Source organism: Mesocricetus auratus, unplaced genomic scaffold, assembly GCF_017639785.1.
Source record: "Mesocricetus auratus isolate SY011 unplaced genomic scaffold, BCM_Maur_2.0 Super-Scaffold_100676, whole genome shotgun sequence".
Classification (NCBI taxonomy): Eukaryota; Metazoa; Chordata; class Mammalia; order Rodentia; family Cricetidae; genus Mesocricetus; species Mesocricetus auratus.
Window position 1 is genome coordinate 18,817,210 of NW_024429266.1, and position 16,694 is coordinate 18,833,903.

The 16,694-nt window shown below is 37.3% G+C and overlaps 1 protein-coding gene across 1 annotated transcript; it reads right to left on the minus strand.

The window, feature by feature from the left end:
- Window positions 1-9,862: 9,862 nt before the first annotated feature.
- LOC101840836 (olfactory receptor 6K3) lies at window positions 9,863-10,786 on the minus strand. Its single transcript, XM_005078244.1, has one exon. The coding sequence runs from the start codon at window positions 10,784-10,786 to the stop codon at window positions 9,863-9,865; it is 924 nt and encodes a 307-aa protein (XP_005078301.1).
- Window positions 10,787-16,694: the final 5,908 nt, after the last annotated feature.

A 16,694-nucleotide genomic window follows, 5' to 3' on the forward strand; every position in this document is an offset into this window, starting at 1 on the left:
CAATTTTTTCATTTATTTTACATGCTGAGCACAGCTTCCCCTCTCTCCTGTCTTCATATTCCCTCCTCCCCCATCTCCCTTCTATCACCTCCCACTCCTCTTCAGGCTACCTTCAGAAAGGGGAAAGCCTCACTTGGGAGTCAATACAGCATGACACATCAAGTTGAGGCAGGACCAAGCTCCTCCCCTTGCATCAAAGTTGGGCAAGCCAACTCAACTTGGGGGTTGGGTTCCCAAATGCAACCTAAGCACTCTAGGGACAGGTCCTGGTCCCAATAGTAGAAGCCCCATAAACAGATCAAACTATACAACATCACATCACACAGATGCTGAGGGCAAAGGTTAGTTCCATGCAGGCTTCCTAGATATCAGTCTAGAGTCCATGAGCTCCCATAAGATCAGGTCAGCTGTGTCTTTGGGCTCCCTTGTCATGATCTTGATACACACACACTTGTACAATGGAGCTTGTCCCAGTGCTTGATTGTGGATCTCTGCATCTGCTTCCCAAAGAAGTGAAAGCCCTGAATAACAAGAACTTTAAATCTTTGGTGAAATTGGAGAAGGTATCAGAAAATGGAGAGATCTCTCATGCTCATTGATCAGTAGGATTATCATAGCAAGAATATCAATTTTACCAAAAGAAGTCTACAAATTCAATGTAATCCCCATCAAAATCCCAACCAATTCTTCACAGACCTTGGAAGAACAACACTCAACTTCATATGGAAAAACAAAAAAACCAGGATAGCTGAAACAATCCTGTATAATAAAGGAACTTTCAGAGGTATCACCATCCCTGATTTCAAACTCTACTATAGAGTTATAATAATAAAAACAGCATGGTGTTGGCATAAAAATAGACAGGTGTATCAATATAGTCAAATTGAAGACGACATAAATCCACACACCTATGAACACCTGATGTTTGACAATGAAGCCAAAATTAAATAATGGAAAAATGAAAGCATCTTCAACAAGTGGTGCTGGCATAACTGGATGTTGGCATGTAGAAAGATGAAAATAGATCCATATCTATCATTTTGTACAAAACTCAAGTCCAAGTGGATTAAAGAAAGAAATCAGAGAAACATCACCCTTTACAATAGCCACAAACTACATAAAATATCTTGGTGAAAGACCTGTATCACAAGAACTTTGAGTCTCTAAAGAAAGAAATTAAAGACAAAGAAGCTATAATTATACAATGGAAAAAAGAAAGTATCTTCAACAAATGGTGCTGGCATAACTGGATATTGACATGTAGAAGACTGCAGATAGATCCACGTCTATCGCCACGCACAAAACTTAAATCCAAATGGATCAAAGACCTCAACATAAATCCAGCCACACTGAACCTCTTAGAAGAGAAAATGGGAGGCACCCTTGAATGAATTGGTACAGGAGACTGCTTCCTGAACATAATTCCAGTGGCACAGACATTAGTGTGTCTTAGGATATGCAATTAGTAAATGGGACCTCCTGAAACTGAGAAGCATCTGTAAGACAAAGGACACAATCAGCAACACAAAAAGGCAACCCACAGATTGGGAAAAGATTCACTAACCCCACATCTGAAAGAGGGCTGATCTCAAAATTTACAAAGAACTCAAGAAGCAAGTCTCAAAAACACCGAAGGATGCAATCAAAGAGTGGGGTACAGAACTAAATAGAGAATTCTCAGTAGAGGAGTCTAAAATGGCTGAGAGACACTTGAGAAAGTGCTCAACATCCGTAGCCATCTGGGAAATGGAAATCAAAACAACTCTGAGATACCATCTCACTCCTGTCAGAATGGGTAAAAGAAAAACTTCAGAGACAGTTTATGCTGGAGAGGATATGGAGAAAGGGGAACACTCCTCCACTGCTGGTAGGAGTGCCAACTTGTACAGCCACTTTGGAAATCAGTATGGAGATTCCTCAGGAAAATGGGAATCAGTCTACCACAAAACCCAGCAATTCCACTCTTAGGCATATACCCAAATGATGCACACATTCATACAACAAGGACATCTGTTCCACTATGTTCATAGCAGCATTATTTGTAATAGCCAGAACCTAGAGGCAACCAAGATGCCCCTCAACTGAAGAGTGGATAGAGAAAATGTGGTACACATACGCATGCCACAATATGGGGTGCTCTCTCATCTGGGACTCTTGGGAGAGGGCCTAGGCCCTGCCCTGGATTAATGACTGTCACTGGAGATCCACCAAGGAGGGCCTCACCCTCTCTGGTGATCAGAGTGGAGATTGGGATGGGGACTGGGGGACCTGGTGGGGAGGGCAAGGGAGGAGGGGAGTGAGGGAGCTGGGATTGACATGTGAAACAAGCTTGTTTCTAACTTAAATAAATAAATAAATAAATAGGTAAATAAAAGAAAAAGAAACTAGATATCAAAATACCAAATAATCCAATTAAAATGGGGTACAGATTTAAATAGAATTATCAATAGAAAAATCTCAAACGGCCTAGATACACTTAAATAATTGGTCAGCATTCTTAGCAATCAGGAAAATGCAAATCAAAATGACTGAGATATCATCTTACACCTGTCAGAATGGCTAAGATAAAACCAATGATGACATTTTATGTTGGAGAGCATGTGAAGTAAGGGGAACAGATCTCTGCTGCGGGCAGACCCAGTTGGGACCACTCAACCTGGGGAGAATCAGGGATCCGGAACTCACGGGAGCAAAGAGTTGGCAAGTGACAAACAGACACGAAAACAAGAGTGCTGAATCTGAGTGTAATTTCTCAAAGCATGCATCAGATTTTTATAATTATTACATGAAGAAGTAAAGAAGTTAATTTTGTACGTGTGTCAAGATACATTGAAGTAAGCAAAATCAGCATATAAGACACATCATGAGACTAGAAATTCAAAATAGAAAATCAAATACATAAGAACTGGCAGTAGCCAGACAGTGGTTACAACATGATAGCATCAGATTTCTCTGAGATCAACCTATTCTTAGAATTACTTCCCCTGTCTTATGGCCATATGCACCAGTCATCGTTTGGTCCAGTGCTTAACCCACCATTGGCCCGCCTGTTTGAACTTTCTGATTATAATATTTTATTGTGGCTTGGATAATAGATACCAATGGGTTCTTGCTCTAGCAAGCTTTTCCATAAAATTCAGGGTGTAATACAGCACATGTTATACTCCTAATTATCTTCATAATCATGAATTCTAGTATAAGAAAGGGGAGCAGCTGTTAGCTTAAGCATTTGGAGAAATTCCCTATTTACTGGAGGAGCCCACCATCGGTTCCTGATTTTGTTGGTTCTGTTTCTGGCAAGGAAGTTGGAACATCAGTGGTGGCCAGAGGAGGAACATCCAATTTTACTGGACCTTCAATCAGATTGAACCCTTGAGGCATACTTGTTCCTACGAAAATTAATACCAAAAAAGATAAGGTACAGAAACTTCCACCAGTTATTGCTAGAGCATTTCTGGAACAAAGACACTTGCTCAACTATATTCATAGTAGCATTATTTGTAATAGACAGAACCTGAAAAGAACCTAGATGCCACCCAACCTAAGAATGAAAAGAAAATGTGGTACATTTCCACAATGGAGTATTACTCAGTAGTAAAAAACAATGGATGGAACTAGAAAATTCATTCTGAGTGAGGTAACTGGAACTCAGAAACACAAACACGATATGCACTCGCTCAGAAGTGAATATTAGCTGTAAAGTAAAGCTTTTTTTAAAATTCACTGTCCTGTGAACTTATTGTCTAGAATTTTTAAATCAAAGCAAAAATTTATTTAGGTTTTTGAATTATTTTACTTTGACTTCTATATAAGGTCAACGGGGCCAAAATTTAATCTTCAACATGTGGATATCCAGTCTTCCAGCTTCATTTAATAAAGAGAACCTACTTTATTGAATGCATATTTTTGGAAGTTCTGTTGAAGATAACAGATGTATTTCTGGACCCTCTCTTGTTGTCTTTTCATTCTTATATTTATTGTAAGCCAGATCCATGCTACTCAGTTCAATGCAGTTATGAAGTTTGCCATGATCTCCTTCTGTGCCATCTTCATTCTTTTATTTTTTGTTTAGGAATTGTTTGACTCAGGGTCCTTTTTGCTTCCATATGAATTTTAGTATTTACTTTTCTTTATGTGAAGAATGTTATGATAGGCTTTGCATGCCATCTGCATGTTGCTTTGAGTGTTACAAGCATTTTTTTTGTTTTTTGACATTTATTTTTGATAATTTCATACATGTATATAGATTATACTCTAACTTTTAATCCTCCTCTAATCTCCCCCAACCTGTTATCCCTACTTCTTACATATCTCTTTCCTACATTCATATCTTCATGGTTTTTTGTTTGTTTGATTGATTGCTTGTTTGTTTTGAGACCCTGAGTTTGAAACTATCATTGAACCCTGGTGGGCTCCTCAATGAATATTCAACTGAAGAAAATGGCTAACCCTCCTCTATAATCTTTCAGTAGCCAATAGTTCAGAAGGAGTGTTTAGGATCTTATGGGGCCCTCTCCAATTCATGATTGATTGTTGATGTGTCCAGTCTTGTGTAGGTCCATTGAAGGTAGCCACAGGTCCCATGAGAACATGACAGTATTGGCAATGTCATGCCTTGAAGATAGTACCTTATAGTTTTCTTTTTATCTCTTGGATCTTAAATTATTTCTGTCCCTCTTCTCTGATGATCTCTGAGCCTTAGAGAGGGTAGTATAAATGTCATGTTTAGTCCTGAGTATTCAGTTGGCACTTATTCTCAGTACCACTAACATTCTATATAAATATAGTCCTCTATCATTAAGGGTTGGAGGAACATTTGTCTGTGGGTATAAATATAAATATTTGCAAAGGAGTTTGGGACCAACTCAATTTAGATAAAGAGTAGTGAATTTGCTTAGCCATGGATTTTTTACTAGATTTACAGTATTAGTAATAAATTCTGACTCATGGAATGGATCACAAATCAAACCAAAATGTTGTTGGTTACTCCATAACAGTCATGCCATTATTGTAACAGTGCACATTTCTGGTCTTGCAGGTTGCTATTGTAGTTTCTATGCTTAACAACTGGTTATGTTGTTGGTGTCTGTTTTGCCCCTGTATTAGCTTATGTCACTGTGGAATATAGATAACAAGAAGGAAGCTTCCATATGTTATGAGGATTTTAACTGTATCCGTTGTTCTAATACATGAACTTAAGATTTCTCCCTGTTTGTGTATATGTTTTCTTCTTCTTCTATCATTAATATTTTGTATTTTTCTCTGAAAAGAGTTTCTACTTTCTTGGTTAAATTGTTTCTTTGTATTAGTCCTATTGGCTATTGAAAACTATATATATATATATATATATATATTTACCATTTTTAATTTTCATTTTGGTTTTGGGAATTGAACCTAGGGTCATGAACATACTAGTCAAGAGCCTTTCCAATTATACCCCATTCCTCCTGCCCCTCAAGTCCTTTCATAGTTTCATGTTAATGATCTAAATTTAAGAATTTCAGCTAAGAAAGGATTAGATACAATAGAGAGCAGTATAGAAGGGTACATTTGATCTGATTGGGAAATGGCAAAAAATGGGGATGTAAGTACATGAGGAAGAAGGGAGTAAAATAAAAGAAAGGATATATGAAAAATCATAATTATAATATTAACTATCTTGCTCTTTAATAAAACCACCCAAAATACACATGTGTATTAATATACATACATCGTTTAAATGAAATTTTCTCATCTGTGCTGACAATATTCCCTCAAAGAGCCGAGGATCACCTAACACAACCCCAACCACAGGCATAAGAAGTCCCCTTTTGAGTTGTTGGCCAGGGTTGTCCAAGAGACTCCCAAAACATTACAGACCACTGTTCCTTCCAGAATTGGAAGATGAATCTTTATGGCTGAAGACACTGTTATGCACTTCAGATACTAGGCCCAGGGGCCCCTAACTGGAACTGTCTTGAATACCTCCTGCCTGAATACTGAATACCAGAAGGCATCGTGCAAGCTTCCAAAGGAGAACATCAAGCAAAGTTCTACCCAACTAGGAGGTCTACTAACCACACTGACCAGTATTGCAGTATAACCATAAGCGTACAATAGTAGCAAGCATATTTTAATTGGACTTAAGTCTTAATCAGATGGAAATCATGCCTGGTACTGGAAACCTAGCCAAAACCCTGGACTAGTGAAGTCATGGATTTTCAAGGAGAATGTACAACCACCACATTGTTAAGGCAGCATAATCCCCAACTACATTCTAAATACTTGTTCTTATACCCACAGATAAGTGTAGTCCTCACCCCTCATCAAGGAAGCTTCTCTTTATAACACACAGAGTCACACAATAACAAACGATTGTGAAGCTTACTTCCAATAGATTCATCTACAAAACAATTCCTGTAGCTAAGGCTCAGGGAACATTACAGAAGAAGTACCAGAAAGATTTCAAGAGCCAGAGATCAGGGAGTTTGCTGTGAGATGTGTCTCCTACTAATGTCAAAAGCTACATCCATAAAATCTCATCATGACTTCCTAAACATGAGATGAATGAGGACAATAACAATAGTCAAACAAGCCTGGTCTACAAGAGGTAGTTCTAGGACAGCCTCCAAAAGTCACAGAGAAACCCTGTCTCTAAAAACAAACAAACAAAAAGACTAGCCAAAGTAGGCAGGAAAAAGTCCACAGGCTACTAACAAATGCTGAAAGTGGGAGAAATGGTGTTTCTCTGGGATAAGGACACAAATTGGTTATCTAATACCAAATGGTGACCCTGGAAACATACATACAACTAACCTTATACAGAAAGCATGGATATTTAGAAACATATATGCCTATTTGTATGTAACATATATGTATGTAATATATATGTATATGTATTGTTACATATATATATGTAACAATAGCACAGTTCATGGACCTAAAGAGATCAAGGAGAGGTACATGTAAAGGGTTTAGAGTGAGGAAAAAGGAGGAAGGAATGACATAATTATGTTGCAATCTCAAAAGTAAAATCAATAATCAAACAAATGAAAAGATATAGCATGCTTCTTAAAAAATAAATTACTAGATGAAAATATCGGGCAAATACTTTTAAGAGAGTCCAAGAAAGATTTTTTGATCTGTCATAGAAGAAACAAAACTAATAATATATAAAACATATTTATAATAATATATAAAACAAATAATATATAAAACTCAAATACTTTTCTTTGCAAAAGCAACAATCAGTAAAGTGTAAAAGTAATCATATAGAATGGGAGAAAATACTAAATATCTGCCAACGGTTTAATGCTTATCCTACATGAAGAATTTGAAAAAAAGTAACAAAACCCAAACATCTAGTGAAAAATAAGACAACATATGAGTAGACAGGTACCAACAGAATAAAATTAGCTTAACAATACATGAACATGCTCTCTATTATGAGCAGGAAGTGCAAATAAAAACTTCTGTGAGCTACCATTTCATAATGGCTATTACAAAAAAATTAAAAACAAGTAGCTAAAGAAGATCCTAAAATTCATGGTGAAGATGTGGAGAAATAGCAACACCACTGCACTGGTGATGGCAGTACAAGTTCATACAACCACTATAGAGACAGTATAGAAGGCTTTCTAAAAAGTAAATCAATCCTGCCCCCCTCTCTCCTACCTACCTACCTATCTAGGTACCTATGCATTGAAACTGCATTGGCTTGCTGAAGAGCTATCTAGGGATAATAATTAAACATCCTAATGCATTTTTATTGTGAACATACCCGGGGAAACTCTAAGTAGTCTGCTGCATTAATTTATCTCTATGTCTAGATTGCTAAATTACATTTCAAAATGTGTGATTGTGGCATTCCCAATTCCTTCTTTAATTCTACTGATTTTTGCCCATATAAACTCTTAGCCTATGCTCAAGGTATACGAATTTATAATTATGTTTTCTTGCTGAAGTGACACAGGAACCATTTTAAAAAATTCACATGTTCCTAGTAATATGTACATTATTAAGTTTTGTTTGTTCTAAGGCTAGCATAGTGAAAATATGTTGTCTGGCAGGTTGCTTCCTAGGTGAAACCATTCATACAGAAATTCTTAGTGCATTTTTTAAAGAGAACTACACAAGTTGTGCATAAATAATGATAAATATCTATGCTCAGTTATAATAATAGCAGATATAGAAAAGTGAGGATGTGGTCGGAGTTATGTAGTTAAATCATATGTTTTTTCATTCTTTTGGAAACAAACTTTTACAGATGTAGAGAAGAGTTTTTGAATGGAAATTAGTAAAGAAAATGAAGATGTAAGGACTTAGAAGGTGAAATAATAACTAAAACCATTCTCTACATGTACCAAAGTATACTATGGGAAATGGCATTCTACAGTGTAGTATTGCATAACCAGGTAATCCATGATTTATAAACAACTTATTAAAAATTTAAGATATATTTCCAAAGTGGAGGCATCATACCTCATAATACACTGTACCTCTACAGTTAATTCATGCCATTGTTACCTCAAAATCAATGAATAAGTTTTCTTTAGATACATCCTGCCAGAATAATTAATTACTGAACCCCATACAATTCATGATCATATGCAGAACAAATTTTATAATGATTTTACTACTATGACGACAGATTTCAATGTAAGAAAGAGCTAGGTATAGAGGAATACCATGTTTTCATATATGAAATACATGTTTTGAACAGTAAGAAGGAAACTATGGCTGAAATTTAGCCTCCAGATGTGTTCAAAACTTTGTGAAGATAAGTGAGTCTTTAATTTTTTTCATTCATCTATTTTACACCCTGGCCTTAGCCTCCCCTCCACCCTTCCCTCCCAGTCCTTCCCCCTTCTCCCTACCTGCTCCCAAACCCAATCCCCTCTTTTTTTTTTGCCTCTATCAAGGAAGGGACAGGTCTTCCATTAGTATCAGCAAGACATAACATATCAAGTTGTAGTAAGACTGATCACCTCCCCTTGTATTAAGGCTGGGCAAGGAGGCCTAATATGAGGAGTAGGGTTCAAAACCAGTTAAGAGTTAGAGACAGCCTCTGTTCCCACTGCTAGGAATCCCACAAGAGGACCAAGCTACACAACTGTAATGTGTATGAAAAGCTAGGTCCATGCAGGCTCCCTGGTTGTCAGTTCAATCTCTGTGAGCCCCTATGATCCCAGGTTAGTTGATTGTGTCATCATTCCCTCAGTGTCCTTGATCCCTCTGGCTCCTACATTCTTTTCTACTCTTCCTCTGCAGGACTCCCAAATTCTGCCTAATATTTTGCTGTGGGTCTCTGCCTCTGCCTCCATCACTTTCTTTCTAATGACAGTTGTCTCTGATGGCAATTGGGCCAGGAATCAATCTACTTTCTCTAGGTTTCTGGACATAGTTGACCTTTATTTTACTGCTAATATACACTTATGAGTGAGTATATAGCAAATTTGTCTTTCTCTGTCTGGGTTACTTCACTCAGGATGATTTTTTTCGTGTTCCATCCATTTTTCTTCAAATTCCAGGGTCCTTGTTTTTAACAGCTGAGTAATACTCTATTGTATAAAGGTACCACATTTTCTTTATCCATTTCTCGGTTAAGGGACATCTAGGTTGTTTCCAGGTTCTGTCTATTACATATAATGCTGCTATGAACATCGTTGAGCAAGTGTCCTTGTGGTATGATTGAGCATTCTTAGGGTATATGCCCAGGAGTGGTATAGCTGAATGCTGTAGTAGGTTGATTCTCAGTTTTCTGAGGAACTGCCATACTCACTTCCAACATATCTGTAAAAGTTTGCAATTTCAGAAGCAATGGAGGAATAATCCCCTTACTCCACATCCTCTTCAGCAAGAGTCATTGCTCATGTATTTGATCTTAGCCATGACAGAAGAGTTTTTTAATTGCATTCTTCATGTCCTTGTTTCTCAGACTGTAAATGATGGGATTGAAGAATGGGGCAAGCACAGTAAACATCAATGCAATGGCTGTGTCTAACACTGGGGGATAAGTGGCATTGAAACGTAAATACATGAGGGACACACTGCCAAAGAATATTAGAAAGACCATGAGGTGACCAGCACAAGTAGAAAAGGCCTTTTTCCTTCCTTCAGCAGAAGGGATTCTCAGGATCACTATGACAATTCTTACATAGGACAGAGCAATAATAAGAACAGTGATGATAATGGCTATTGCGTGGATCACATCCTCAATGACAATCATAGAAGTGTCTGTGCAGGCTAGGCTCAGCACAGGGACTAAGTCACAGAATATCTGATGTATCTGGTTAGGTCCACAGAAAGGCAGAGTGGAAATCATTACAATCTCAGGAAGCAAAATGAGAAAACCAAAGATACAAGAGCCTGCAGAGAGCTGAACACAGAGCCTGGGGGTCATGATCATCTGATAGCGAAGAGGGTTGCAGATGGCAATGTATCTGTCAACAGCCATGGTGATCAACAAAATACCTTCTGAATTTCCCAGTGAGTGGAAGAAATACATTTGCAACAGGCATCCAGTGATGGTGATAGACTTCTCGTCACTGATGAGGTTGGATAGCATCTTGGGAATTGTAGCTGTGGTATACCAGATTTCCAGAAAGGAAAAGATGCTGATAAAATTGTACATGGGATTGTGAAGATGGTTGTCAAGCCTTACAGCAAAGAAAATCAACAGATTTCCAATGACAATGAAAATATAGATAAAAAGCAAAGGAAAAAAGTAAAGTAGACTACCATCCTGGAGCCTGGGAAAGGTGGTGAAGACAAACTCTGTCACTGCTGACAGACTGCCATTCTCCATGTCCCCAGCTGAGCTATCTGCAGAAGGAGAGAGCACAGAGAAGACAGTTAATAAGATTCACACCTAAATGGCGTAAAGAAATCACAGGGATTAATTTGAAGTGTTTATGTATGTCTCCCCCCCTACCTTCTTGCTGCTGTACATAGTAACTGCTGATAATATTTTTCTTCTTATTCTTCAAGAATTACAAATGCAGGTTAAGGGGTTTCCAAATGTTTTAAAGGCACAAAAATTATTCAAGGTTATTTCAGCATATCCTTTATATTTCTATATTTATAATCTATAATACTGTGCTATATTGTAACAACATACAATTATATATCGATATTGATGACATGATTCATATATTAAAGGTAATAAAATATTTGTTCAATTCTGTGTTTTCCTCATTAGATTGTATTTTTTACACTTTTTAATTTGATACACTGATTTAAGCAACCAGAAATTCAGTGAGATAGTTCAGCAGGTAATTTGCTATGCAAGCCTGGCAACCTGAGTTCAATCCCCACAGCCATATGAGAATGAGCCAGAATTTGGCTTACACAGCACAGCAGCAGAAAAGCAAGGGGACCTCTGCCTCAACAAAACGGGGAAGTTGTCCTATGACCTCCATTTGTGAACCATATCAGGTCTGTGCACTCTCTCTCTCTCTCTCTCTCTCTCTCTCTCTCTCTCTCTCACACACACACACACACACACACAAATAAATTTTTAAAAATACAAACTCAGAAGTCACAATTCACATCAGGCCCAAACTCAGTCTACTGCTGTCTACAAATCTTTTGGAAAGTTTCCAAATGTCTCAGTCTCATTTACTCATTTGAAAACTGCCGTTTAATATAGATTCAAAGGGTTTGAATGTGATTTTTGTTGTTGTTGTTGTTTTATTAGTGGTGGGATTTTGCTTTTGTTTTTGAGACAGTCTTTCTATTTAGCCAAGTCTGTCTTGGAATACATGGTATAGTCCAGGCTGATCTCAGATTCAATATCCTCTTTCATCAGCCTTTCAGATGCTGGGACTGTGGGTGTGCCAGCACAATTGGCAGTGTGATTTCTGAGACAGGTAACTTCTTCAGGAATAGTAACATCCAGATCACTTAATTCCTTATGCACTTTAAAGCTGTGCTACATACTTCCTCAGCATCTAGCTGGCACTATTCTGCCAGTCACCAGTGGATATTACCCAGTCCTGCCTGGCAGGTGACACAGTCCATTTCTCTGTCTCGGGGACTGTTCCTTTTATCCCAACCCCTTCAGGTCCAAGTGCCTTCCAAAGGCGGCTCTGCTTCCCTCTGCCTGGTTTCACTTATTTTTAGTTGCACTCCCATCCTCACTCTGCCTCTTCTTCCTAACATAGACACCTGTCATGTTAAACTCTTCTTCAAGAATCCATTTTCCTAAGTTTTCTAGCACCCTCCCTAAGCTCTCATAGTTTTGTATGCTGTTTGGTAATCTCACTAACTAACAGTATTTCAACTAGAAAGCATATAAAATCTTCAAATTTTTTAATACGATCTTTCCCATAAGCCCTAAGCCAACATATCTGACCCATAACTCCCTGTCACTTTACCTCCTAGCATAGACCTACATCATTCTTCCCTGTAATTCCATTATTCATGTTGTTTTCTGCAGCTAAAATAACCTCCTGTGTGTGCTGCAGCCTCTGACTTATGTATAACACTTCTCCCTCCTGACACAAAATCAGAAGATGGCAATGGTAAAAAATTTGGACGTCATAAATAAAATGCTAGCATTTAAATCCTTTCTACTATTTACACACTTGTGACATTTCAAATTACTCAGCTTCTTAAATACCCAAATTTGTAAGATGAGAGCATGTATATATGCTCATAATATTCTGATAAAGGGAAAATATGTAAGTATCAGTAGTATTAATGTAACTTAAAGTACAATGATTAGTTGCAGGAGATACTGCCCCCAGTGCATTTTGTACATTTGTAACCTGAGTCTCATAAAGTTTTACAATGTAAGATCATCATTTTTGTCTCACAAGTGATGAAACTCAGACATAAATTATGTTAAGTAAAGTATGGGTGTTCTTAGCTAATAAACAGAACAATAGATTTAAGTACATTCACTCCGTCTATGGAGAAATGTTCTACTCTTCTGGCATTGGGTAGCTTCTACTGTCATGTGTAGATGAATTTTATATATTTAATGTAGTATTAGGAATATTATAACACCAAAATATGCTGAATTCTCTAGTGCTAGGCAGCATTCTAGAATTGTATCATTTATTGTACTCCATCAGTTTACTAATTTCATTTTCTCTAGATAGCAGTGCATGTCTTTTTTTGTCACAGCCACTACAGTTGGTGTGTGGTAAATGTCCAATGTTAATGTAGCCCGGAACTGGGTCACCAGGCGCAATTAAAATTACATGTATTGGGTAGTCATGTAACTTAACATTGAAAAGTGGGGGTATGTGTAAAGGCAGAGCCAAGGTTCATGTCTAATAAGAGTCCTAATCAAGACTGGTGTACTTGGACAGGTAGCCTCAGCTCAGTAATGTGATTCCCTGCTGCACATATGCATATTTGTTATTCCTATGCAAGCGTTGGTGTGCATACTTACCTCTGATCCAGAACACAGCACCTCCTCAGTCTCTTTAGATCTCTGCATCATTGATGTTCCATCAGTCCTCAAAATGGGAGTTATAGTCACATCACAGACATCCTGGGGAATAGCAAGAGGGGGTGTGCTCTCTTGTGGGGGATTTCTTCCCTATAGTACCACAAACATCATTTCTCAGGAGGTTAATTACTTAATTCTCCTTCTTCCCAGACCAAAGTTGTCAATAAACACAAGTTTTCTATTTATACTTATCTTGGAAAGTACTGTAAGCACCTCTTCAGTTTTCCAATTAGTATCTTGTTCTTGAGTCTACCAGAGTGCACTGTAAAGAAGTGATTATCCTGGTTTTGATCTTCTTACACGTGTACAGAGAGGGACAGTGTGGGAAGGAATCTGAACAGAAAATCACCCTGGAAAACTACATAGGAGAATATAAGATCATTTCATTATAAATTTGTCATTAGGTATTTTGTTTCAATATAAAAGAATATGAGGAGAGAGAGAGAGAAGGAGAGAGAGAGAGAAGGAGAGAGAGAGAGGGAGGGAGGGAGAGAGAGAAGAGAGAGAGAGAGAGAGAGAGAGAGAGAGAGAGAGAGAGAGAGAGAGAGAGAGAGAGAGAGAGAGAGGGAGAGAGGGGCATGGTTTTCCTCACAGTGCAAATGTGTGGAGGGGAGGAAACATCTGCTTTCCTACAGCTCAGCTTTCCTCCACATCAGTGTGCTGTTCCCCACTGTCCTCAGCCCAGGAGCCTGTGAAAACCGCAAGTTCTCACTGTTTTTAAGTGAGAATAACTGCTTTTATTATGTTATGTTCTCTTTGGAAATGTCAGATTATAAGAAGATATGTTTTCTTTTTCCTATAGTTATGCTTAACTTTTCTCTGGAGGGAAACAAACTTTACCATATAACTTCGTATATTTCTCCTAAAATTCAAAACTGTCTACAACTGTAATGAATTTTTTCTAATTATTTTATACAACATGAAACAATCTCAGTACCAAAATATATCTGAGGACCAGAATATTCTTAGATGTAGGAATATTTCTTGTTACTATTAAATTATTTTCTTATGTCTTATGTCTTGGTTTGAGGAATTCCTGCAATAACATATTTGGATGCATTTTCTTCAATCTCTTTTTGGTTTTTTTTTTGTTGTTGAAAAATCATCATTGCATGCAACCCAAGTTGTCCTTGAATATTCCATGTAGTCCAGGGTGGCTTTGAACAAATGATCCCCCTCTCTTAACCTCCTGCTGGGGACTACCAGCATGGACTTTTTTGCCCAGACACTCATATTCCTTCATCTAATATTTGCTCTTCCTCTGGCCTAAGTAAGTTCTCAGACATTTTCTCTTATTAACTTAAGTTTTCTCTTTTCTTAACATACTGTTTAACATGTCAGTTATTTTTATACTTCCTATTTTTCTAATAGCTACCATAATAAAAATATTGTTGGCTCTTATAATTTTTTCTTAATGATTGAATAACATTTTATTGTGTAAATATGACACATTTTCATTACACATTCATAGTTCCTAAGCTGTTGTTCAATGTGCAAAAAAAATAAGAGACCATGGAATACTCAGCACTAAGTGGGACATACATATCATACCCAAGGCTTAGAGATTTGCAAGGAAGAATGAACAGAAAGATTGTAAAAGTCAGAGATGTCCAGCTACTTTAGGCAAACATTTTCAAGTAGGGAAGATCTCACATAGGAACTCATAACAAGTATTACAGCAAAATCCTAGCATGGATGACAGGAGGTGTGCAGAAAACACCACCTCTGTCTGAAGAACTTTTGACAGTTGCTGGGAGATGGAGATTCAGTTTTCTTCAATGATGTGATCCTTGAAAAATTGGCACACTTTAGGGCTGTCTCCATCCCCAAGAGTAGCTGTGCCAAACAAATTGGACTGATGGGGGTAAAAACAAAACCAAACTACAACAAAAACAAAAACAAACCTTGATGTGGGAGGGGTGTTGGGTGGGGTAAAAATGAAGAAGGTGGATCTGAAAATAGTTGATGGGAGAGAATACCATCAAATTACACGATATGAAATTCCCAACGAATTAATAAAGTATTATCTAAATAACAAAATCATATGATATGAAAAAAATTAAAATTTGAAATCTCACCAAATGTTTTTAAATTACAATTGTATCTTTTTTGATTAGCATGTATTAATTAGCATGTAAATAGTAAATAGTGAGATTCAGTGTGGAATTTCAGAACATGACTGTAAGGTGTGTTGATCAAATCTATCCTCAATTTATCAATCCCTCCAGTCTCACCTATTGCAGTAGTCATCACTATTCTACTCTTAGATCAACTTTTCCCTCTCTCCTTTTTTTCTTCCCTCTCTTCTCCTTTCTTTATTCCCTCATCTCCTCATGCTTCTTTTCCTCCTCTACTCATTCCCTACTCTTTCCTTTATTTTAGGTCTATATATGTCAAAAGGCCTTCTTCAAATTCAGGAAGTCCTTATGTTTAGTCTAGTATGCCACTGAAAGTTTTGACTACAGTTTTCACTTTGCTTGTTGAGCCTTTTATTTGTATGAACTTTGCAAAGCCATGCAGTGGTAACACATGCCTTTAATCCCAGTCCTTAGGAGGTAGAGGCAGGTAGATCTCTGAGTTTGGAGCGAGTCTAGTCTACAAGGTGAGTTCCTGAACAACCAGGGCTACACAGAGAAATCCTGTCTCTAGAAATAAAAAAATCTAAACAAACAAAATAAAACCACCATCAACAACAAAAATGGATGTTAACTTTCAGAATCTTGAAATCAGAATCATAAAATTCATTTCTTTTCTAATTTCATGTCTCTACTATTTGTACCATTTTAGATATTATTGCATTTATTGATAGTTACTCTTTATTCTTTTTTATTCTTCTCTTCTACACTGTGTCTTACCCCAAGTTTTCCCTTTCTCCATTCCTCCCAATTCCTCCCCCCACCTCTCCTCTCATCCAGATCTACTCTTCCTCCATTTCCCTTCAGAAAAGAGCAGGCCTCCCTTCCAGAGATATCAACCGAACTTGCATAACAAGTAAAACGACTAGACACATACTCTTATAACAAGACCAGATGAGGCCTTCCCAAACGTATGCTTTTAATATGTTTATATTATAGCATTACTTAAAAATCAAAACCACTGTCAATGACAAATAATAACAGTTAGCACTTGCCTTTTACTTGCTTTTTAATAATAGTCCCAATGGCTTTGAATAGCTCACTTAATTTTAAGTTAATATATGAGGTCACAACTTAAGATATATTACTTTTAAAGTTACAGACACTGAAACAAAAAA